At 39.0% G+C, this 8,769-nt stretch overlaps 2 protein-coding genes and 1 long non-coding RNA gene across 3 annotated transcripts in view; 1 reads left to right on the forward strand and 2 right to left on the reverse strand.

The window, feature by feature from the left end:
- Positions 1–11: 11 nt before the first annotated feature.
- LOC107697888 (5-hydroxytryptamine receptor 6-like) lies at positions 12–4,388 on the reverse strand. Its single transcript, XM_016498739.1, has 3 exons — positions 2,474–4,388; positions 1,711–1,845; positions 12–1,239 (listed from the first exon to the last, which is right to left on the reverse strand). Exons 1-3 carry the CDS (start codon positions 3,455–3,457, stop codon positions 880–882), a joined length of 1,479 nt encoding a protein of 492 aa, XP_016354225.1. The 5' UTR covers positions 3,458–4,388; the 3' UTR covers positions 12–879.
- A 205-nt stretch (positions 4,389–4,593) lies between these two features.
- LOC107697892 (uncharacterized) overlaps positions 4,594–8,769 on the forward strand; it is a 20,086-nt gene continuing 15,910 nt past the window's right edge. The window contains exon 1 of the long non-coding RNA XR_001635276.1: positions 4,594–5,256. This is a non-coding gene — a long non-coding RNA (uncharacterized LOC107697892). The remainder of the gene's footprint in view (positions 5,257–8,769) is intronic.
- On the reverse strand, positions 5,180–8,406 carry LOC107697891 (MICOS complex subunit MIC10-like). Its single transcript, XM_016498742.1, has 4 exons — positions 8,260–8,406; positions 6,498–6,545; positions 6,302–6,411; positions 5,180–5,315 (listed from the first exon to the last, which is right to left on the reverse strand). Exons 1-4 carry the CDS (start codon positions 8,321–8,323, stop codon positions 5,307–5,309), a joined length of 231 nt encoding a protein of 76 aa, XP_016354228.1. The 5' UTR covers positions 8,324–8,406; the 3' UTR covers positions 5,180–5,306.

Genomic DNA, 8,769 nt, shown 5'->3' on the forward strand with positions numbered 1-8,769 from the left:
GCACAAACACAACCTACCAGTCGCACACTGAAGCACAGGAGCAGTTAGTCAGTGGCAAACCTGCTGGTTCTGAGCCAAGAGCCTTGACATTTCCTTGATTCACAACTCATAAAATGTGGGTTGGGTCTAGATGGTAAACCTCGTTCCAAGAAACTCCTGAGATTCGCATTTGCTGCTACCAAGATTAAGGGTTAGGTGTAGGGTTGCTGTGGGACTCAAATAAACACAGTGTTTTAATATCACATGTGAATCCTCACAAGACTTTTAGCAGAAGAAGCGTTACCATCTAGACACCACCCAGAGTGTAAGTTATCAGTATAAGCTAGAACCAACTGGAATATTGGCTTTTTGACATTCTGGAATTGTCTAATAATATCTATAAGTTATTTGTGGGTATCATCTCTAATTAATTTAGATTTTTCTTTAAGCACTGCTAAATATAATTTGTGATAAACTGCTATGTGAAAACTGTCAGTATTCTGTATACACCATTTGCCCCCTTCATTAGAAGTGGGTTGTTGTTTAATTAAGATGTGAATTACAGCTCCACAGACAACCCACTTGACATTGTGTGAAGTATTAGTGAGATTTCTTTCACTCTCGTCTGCTTTATCCATCTGTTGTTTTGGTTGTTATGGTAATGAATGAACTGGGATGCTTGTTGAGTCTGTTCAAAATGTACAATCTCTATGATCTGCCTTGAGGAGCGATGCAGCCTTCCAGTTTAGGCATGACTATCCCATTAACACTTATCCCATTGATTTTTTTTTTTTTTTAGCATTGTATGTTTCAACATTTTTTTCATAAACCTATAGTTATAAGTCACATATCTTGCTGTCCACAGTATATTGCACTTCTTTTGTTGTCTCAGTTGGCGTATCAATCGTCTAATGTATCGACCTGGTTGGGCAGCAGCAGAGGCAGGTCAATCCCAGCGTGTTCCACATCGAGAAGGTTAACAGCATCTGTTGCCGTCGCCGGTAGTTGTGGCGGTTCAGACACAAGGGAGGGGGGTTCAGTGGGTAGTTGTGGCTCCCCTGAGTTGCGTAGAGAAAGGGAAAGTGGCAGCGATGGCCTACGAGGGGCTTGAGATGAAGAACAGCAGGGTAGAAGCCGTGCCAAAGCCCTCTTGAAATCCCTCATGAACATTGGGTATATAATTGGGTTCATGGTGCTGTTACAGTAGCCCAGCCAGGTGATGGCATCGAAGAAGGAAGATGGTACACACTCACACACCGCCTGAATGTACAGAAGAAAAGGTCTTAGATCACAAAATCAATACATAACGTAGGTGAGACTCAAAACCAAAGAGGTGGAAAAGGTCAAAGATGTCTAGTTCATCGGAAGAGGATGTCAGGATGCCACGGATGAAGAAGGGGAGAGTAGGAGATAGAGATGGAGTGCTATTCACACACCATATTGTGTGTGAAGGAGGGCTAGAGACAGGCTTGCCCAGAAGCTCGAAATCGGAGCAAAGTGAGGGACGCAGATGGGGAACGGGATCCTTGAAAGCTCGAGAGCAGGATAAGGAATAATTGCGCAATTAAATAGGAATCTTTCTCTTCGTCACTTTGTCATTTTGCAATTAATTTACCACCCATCCCCTTTTTTGTTACATGCTTGTTAAGGTCAAGGTAAGGTTCAATATGTGAGTGAGTTTAGCAGTCAACGTGAATGAGGATGCTTCTTAACTTTGTTTTGTGGACTGACCTGTGCCATGTTGGTGATAAAAAAGGGAAGCCAGGCACTGAAGAAGAGACCCAGGAGCACTCCCAGGGTAAGACTGGCTTTCAGAGCTCTCTTTCTTTGCCTGTGTGCGAGTCTGCGCTCACTGTTCACCGACAACTGAGACAAAGAGACGGGGAGAGAGAGAAAATAATGTATTCTTAGAGATTTCACAGTGATGCACCTGCTGAGAGATGGGTAGTAATGTTACTTTGGCCTTGGGTAATTATTTGTCTTTCCCTCTCTCAAATGAAAGCTCTTGAAAGTGAGTGCCTCACAAGGTCTGAATAGTTCTACCCTCCCATTTCGCCCTTCCTCATCTTCAAATGCCTTATTGGCACTCCGACACCCTCATCTTGTCTCTCATTACTTTCTGTTCCAGTCCTTAAAATTGAGTTTTCCTTTTCCGCTACATATTTCAGCTTTCTTGTTGTGTTTGTTAAGGTGCTGGGAATTCTCTACACATTCTCAACATGCTGCATTGTGTCTGAGATCACACAGCATTCACTTGCATAAGCAGTGGGTACGTGAATGAACAATAGGCCAAAACAGTTTGAGAATGCATGCACTCCAAGTGGCTTAGTTTGTCGAGAGTTCTCTGCAAGTATTAAGAAGAATTCACTCTCTTACACACATACATGAAGCAATACATTTACCAGAAATTGCATCTAATAACTCTATTCTAAGACTTGCTACTTGAAGAATTGAATTTCTATCCCACTGTTTTCTCTGACTCAGGAATTCTCACCAGAGCTTGCCGCAACACGGGTGGCTCCTGATGGCTGTAGTCATCTCCATCCTGGATGGCATGACTGGGAGAAGGAGGTGGGTAAGGAGGATGAGTAAGAGCCTCCACCTGTCGTGCCTGTCTTCTGGCCGCCAACAGGATCCGGCAGTAGGTAAAACAAATGGCTGTAGAAGGCAAGAAGAAGGTGAGAAAGGTCGCAACGAGGGCAAAGGGGAGAGTCACTCGCAGGCGGCACTGCATGGACGGCGTCCCTGACGTGGTAAGCTGGAAGTACGAAGAGGGGTAGAAGAAACTCAATTGCGAGACTGTGGTGTTGGCGGGATCATTCTCGGAAAGGTCTTGCATGCGACCCAGGCTGTGCCAGTCCATCTTGATTGGCAGAAAGGAAGTGAGGGCTGCCAACCCCCAAGCCCCACCCACCAGAAGCAAGGCACGAGGCGGGGTCATGTGCTGTTTGTATCGCAGCGGAGAGATGATGAAGAGGTAGCGGTCCAGACTGATGACACACAAGTTGAGAATGGAGGCACTACAGCACATCACGTCGAAGCAAAGCCAGACGGGGCAGAATCCAGGCGCCAGCACCCAGGTCCCACACAGCACATTGAGCATAGCAGGGGGCATCACGACCAAAGCCACCATCAAGTCTGACAGGAAGAGGGACACTAGGAAGCAATTGGAGGTGCAGCGCAGCGACCGATGTGCAAACACCAAGGCAATCAACAAAATGTTCCCACAAGCTGTCACCAGAATTATGATGGACAGCATGACTGCGAGAAGCCAGGGACCGCTGCCACTAATGCTCCAACCATCACCGATAGTACCGCTGTCATTGAAGCTCCTGTGAACATTCCAGGCATCCACACCTGATGCTGCCTCTACTCGAGGGATAGGTGAGCCACTCATCATCGGAGAGTTGAATAGGACTGTGTGCGCTTCCTGTGGTCTCGATGAAGCGAACACACATCCAGCGTTTTTCAAGTGCATTGAGAGAGTGATGCTGAATGTGAAACAGTTGATCTGCGGGTCACCTCACTGAAATCTGATGCAGACCACCTCAGGTGGCGAAAAAGATCAAGATGTCCCGTTTATAGTAATCCTTTCCATCTTTCCCCTGGCAAGGTTGGTGATTTCACTCCCTCTCTGTGCCTCAGTCACACCAGTGCAAGGATGTCCAGCTGCCATCCCTCCATTTGTTAACGTGAGATGAGCAAAGCAATAAAATGACACATTTCCTTGTCAACAGTCTGGATTCTTCAATGCTTAGCACCAGTATGAGCAATTCTGTGCCTGTCAAGAGTATTTCAAAGCTACGTGTCATGATGACACTCTTTGGGGGAGGGCAACTGAGAGGTGGGCTTCGGTACGAGAGCGTGTGAGAGAAAGAGAAGGAGCGTTACAAGAGCAAGATACCGTATAGATTTTTTAGATGAGTGAATTAAAAAACAAACTTATCTCGGTCCAGTTCTTCCCGTTAAGGTAGAGTTCTGTTTGCTTTCTATGCATTTTTATGAGCTCAGTGTTCTTTATTCAGTAATTGTGGCTGTAATTGAGTAAAAGGGAGCAGACGAGTGCACTAGAGGTAACTGTGTTGGCGTCTTTGCTGTTCCCTGCGCCCTTCTAATCCCTGTATCGTCCACTTCAGGGTGCCTGTGGGATCCACACTCTGCCGCTTGGCATAAAGCGTGTCTGAGCATCACGCTCTTAATGCGACTTTATGCACATTCACAGCCAATCATTATTCAGGGTTAATTGAGGCAAGCAATTAACATTGAACAAAAGGCTTATGTAAATGTGAGATATGGAAAAAAAAATTATATAAGATTGCTACCGAATGATTAAAATGTAATTTTCCAAGACATTTTGTGTGTGTGTGTGTGAACACATTTTCTTCTGTGCTTCATCTTGACTGTGATATTTGGTACCGCTACCAAATATTTTTTTTTTAGGTCGATTGTCAAAACATAGACTACAATAACGTTTTCAATACAGTTGCTATTGCACACTAGACTTCCCTTTTAAATGCATTTCTGTCATTTATGTTTTTTGCAAACTGAGATGTGGAAATTGAGTCATTGTACATAGATGTCCAAGTGCATAATTAATTTTTTTGTTGTGCAATTATAATAGTGATAACATAAGAAAATTAGAACGGAGAAAAAAATGGGGTTTGAAATTAAAGTTTATTCCAAGATGAAAAAAGCTGAAAAGATCTTCCTAAACTGTTGTACAAAACAAAAGCAAAAGCAAAATATGATAGTTTTATAATCATTACAGCCAACATGCTTGCAACAATTCCCTGAAGCCTTACTTCTGAACAAAGTCATGCATGAGAACTTATTTCGATATGTACTTTTACCTTTATGTAAAAACCAACCTTACAATAGTGCAATTATAAGCACGCCAGATTAAGAAAAAAAAAAGGTATGCTTGTACTTCACTATTGGAGAACTGTCACCATGCCAACACTGCTCTGGACACACTGCAGGTTTGAGCAAATGTTTTGCTTTAAGCAAAGTGCACTAGTTTAGCACGGTTGCCAAATATCATCTTGGCCTTGGTCAAAAGCTAGATGACAGTGTGGGATGCTATCACTGGGGTTCTAATAGAAGGCTATGATTTTTGGAAAGCATGTTACTGTAGGGCCATTTTTTATAAATTAAAAAAAATCACATTCAAATCATCCTTAGCAACCTAATCTCCTTTTTAAATATTTTATTAAACACACACAGACTGTCCTGTACAAGAACATGGATGTTATGGAGAAAGAAAGACAACCAGTCTGTGTCAGGCTTTGAATATGAAAAGCAAGGCAGATGACATAACTGATGTGACTCTACTGCTCCTGAAAGAGACAAGAGAAAACAGGTCAGGATTTGAAACACTTCAACTGATCTTTAAATGTCTTCAGTCAGAGTTTCCATGCTTATAATCTTATGTTAAAAGTCGCAAATAAATCAGTTTATAGAAAAAGTACAAACTGATGTGAAAGAATACATACACACACACAAAAAAATCTTGATGCGTTACAATATTTTGATATGATCTGAATAGGCTACATGATCACCTATGAAATAATATTCATATGGAAAAGCAAAAGAATGTCACAATTTAACAAACATTGCAATAACTGAATATAATTGAATATATAGTTGGGCAAAAGCACATTTTTATTAGGGTTATCATTATTAACTAAAACCATATCATTATCATTATTAACTAAAAAAACAACAACTAAATATTACTTCAAATAAAATAAAGATTAACTGAAATAAAATACAGTGTTTTTTTTTAATTTTATTTCAGCTTGATGCAAAGGCTTCTAATTTTTGTTCAAAACTGAAGTACTAAATGAACTCAAATGTAATAGCTATATAGACATACATAAAATATATACAATGTATTATTAATAATATATATTTTTTTAATTTTTCCATTACACATGAAGCTTTTATGACTTCAGAATAACCGACAGATGTACTAATTGTAATCATCCAGACAGAGCTGTACACATTTATTCAAACAAAAATGAAGACGATTACTAAAAATATTAAAACTTTAGGATTAAAACAGAAAATATAAAAAGCTCATTCAAACTATTAACAAAAACTTGAATAGTATCTTAATGACAACAGATTTTTGTATATACATTTTATAAATTATTCATAAAAACATTTCTAGAAATATTTTCATCCATTCACATTTAGGATAATTCTATGCATGTTTTAATAAATGTATAAAATGCAAACAGGTATTTCGGCCACACAGACTTGAACGGCTTGGTGAGATTTGATCAAGACAACACGTGACCTCCATAATCAAAACACAAACCTTAGCAACTTTACTGTGCAGTACATAACGTGATCTCAAGTCATTCTGGCAGTTGGAATAAGCCATGCCAAGACCCAGTCCTGTACCAAACACAATGGGCCACGTCCGGCCTGCACAAACAAATTCTCACATTAGAATGCATGAAGACTCATTCTCATAAATCTGGTTTACACAAGGTATAATATAATATACTTACGCTTGAAGAAAACAACAGAGAACACAATTCCTAGACCCAGACCGGTACCTATTAGAGAAAAATATTATATTACAAAATTACCCAGCATGCCCATATCTTATGCCCGTATCTTAATACAACTACTTTGATACACTCTCAGAAAAGAAAAAAAAAAGCTGTCACTGAAGCAGTACCTTTTCAAAGGGTACAACTTTTATACCTAAAGGGTACATATTAGTACCTAAAAGTAACAAAAGTGTAGCTTTTGAAAAGGTACCTCCCCGGTGACAGCTTTTGTGTCTTTTCTCTGTGAATGCATGGTACTTTAAAGCATACCATGATAACGACCATGGTACATAGTAAACAGAGCTGGGTAGTAACTGATTACATGTGATCTGGATTATGTAATCAGATTCCAAAAATTATTTGTAATTAGATTAAATTACATTTTTAAATAATCATAATAAGATTACAGTTACTTTTTTTGTTGATTACCTGATTAGGCTATATATTATTCACCCAATAATAGCAATAAATTACTCAATTTATTGATTTTCCCTAATTCCCTTTTTTTCATCATTTCATTTTTCTTTTCTAAAATAGTCTTCTGCTTATATACATTCAGAAAGTCTTCCAGTTTTGTGGACGCTCACACAGAGAGATCAGTCATTAGTCAGGTGGCCACACAGCATTTGACCACTGCATTTACAAAAAATATTTCAGTTTTAAGAAGTGTTTCAACACTGCATTTGCATCAACTACTGATGCAAACACATTCATTTTTATTTGAATTATCACTCAGTAGGTAGTTTAACCATGTATTACTATAATGGCATTTAGGAAGCTGTTGTCTTTCAAACACATTAAAATGCACAAATTCACGTTATGTCTTATTTACATGTAATGCATGCATTCCCACACTTTTTTTTTTTTGGTCATCTGAACCTCTTTCACCTAATGTATTTACTTGTAGAACCCCTGAGATTTTAAAATAAATATTTTAATTATTAATTATCACATTTTTCGCATGTTTAAGGTTCTCTGACTGTTGATTAATGATCACATGAAATGCAGGTAAACAAATAAAATATTGAAAAAAAAATTACTATGTGTTTTATTTTGATTGATGTTATTTTAAAATGACATTTTTTGATAATTTAATAAATCATTAGCTTTTCATTAAACTCACAAACCCCTGCAGTTGCTTCACAAACCCCAGTTTGGGAAACCTTGATGTAATATAATGTTAATGCACGCATGTTGTTTATTACAACAAATGGAAAATATTTTCTTACTCTTTGTATTTTTATATCAATATGGTACAAGATGATCATATTTGAATCAATGTGATAAACAAGTTACTCTGATTATATTACCTAAAATGTGTAATGTAATAAATTACGTTACTAACTACAATTTTTGTCCTGTAATTTGGAAGCAGTAACGGATTACAATTTGTAAGTAATCTACCCAGCTCTAATAGTAGAAAAAAACAGTCCAAAAGACATAGATTTAACACAGTATGTCATACAAAGACCTGCCTAGATTAGTCGTAGGCGGTCCTAGTAGTAACATTAATTCACCTAACCTTTTTAATAGAACACATAAAATAATACCATAGTTCTCAAAACAAAACAGCATTTACAGGCGTCTATGTAGGGAGTTCATTAGGTTTTGAGCCAAACCCAACGTGTGTGCGTCTTATCAGTGACCGGAGTGCCCTACACGGACGTGACAACATGCCCTCAATCAAAGTTGGTTATTAAATCTAATGAATTCTTACCGAATTTAACAGCGCAGTCTGCGAGGCAGCGGTCCCACTTTTGGCCGAGCTCTTTCTCAGACATGATGACAGCGGACGGCAGCGCTAGAGCGGATGACTTTGGCTTGAAGGCTGTAGTACGCTGTCATACTTTCCTTCACCGGCAGTGGAGGAGTGTGTACGCGCTGCATGATAGCGCCATCACCTGGACAGGCGGAGAAATAACGCAAGTTTGGGGGGATGATCAACGCCCAGATACAAAATACATTAGTTGTTTTGGTTTATTTATTTATATAGCACTACTAAAAGAACCCCAAGGGTTGCCCACAGTGCTTTACATAAAAACGCTAAGAACCAAAAACAATCACACACATACTGAGCAATCAAACAAATACATATAATAGCTAACTGTATAGTTTAACTAACATAGGCTGCCACTCCAAAATGAGCTTTCAGTAGATGTATGTAATGGAATTTTGCATTGTTCAATAGTACACTGAAATCCAAGCATATTAATTATAGCTTGAAAAC

Source organism: Sinocyclocheilus anshuiensis, unplaced genomic scaffold, assembly GCF_001515605.1.
Source record: "Sinocyclocheilus anshuiensis isolate Anshui unplaced genomic scaffold, SAMN03320099.WGS_v1.1 scaffold78, whole genome shotgun sequence".
Taxonomy (NCBI): domain Eukaryota; kingdom Metazoa; phylum Chordata; class Actinopteri; order Cypriniformes; family Cyprinidae; genus Sinocyclocheilus; species Sinocyclocheilus anshuiensis.

Bases quoted from the DNA above. Each gene is read 5' to 3' on its own strand.
- LOC107697891 (XM_016498742.1), bottom strand. From the start codon at position 8,323: ATGTCTGAGAAAGAGCTCGGCCAAAAGTGGGACCGCTGCCTCGCAGAC. The intron at 6,546-8,259 runs GTAAGAATTCAT...TTTCTCTAATAG, and splicing joins AGACTGCGCTGTTAAATTCG to GTACCGGTCTGGGTCTAGGA. The intron at 6,412-6,497 runs GTAAGTATATTA...TTGTTTGTGCAG, and splicing joins CTCTGTTGTTTTCTTCAAGC to GCCGGACGTGGCCCATTGTG.
- LOC107697888 (XM_016498739.1), bottom strand. From the start codon at position 3,457: ATGCACTTGAAAAACGCTGGATGTGTGTTCGCTTCATCGAGACCACAG. The intron at 1,846-2,473 runs GTGAGAATTCCT...TCTTTGTCTCAG, and splicing joins CCGTGTTGCGGCAAGCTCTG to TTGTCGGTGAACAGTGAGCG. The intron at 1,240-1,710 runs GTCAGTCCACAA...CTGTACATTCAG, and splicing joins TTATCACCAACATGGCACAG to GCGGTGTGTGAGTGTGTACC.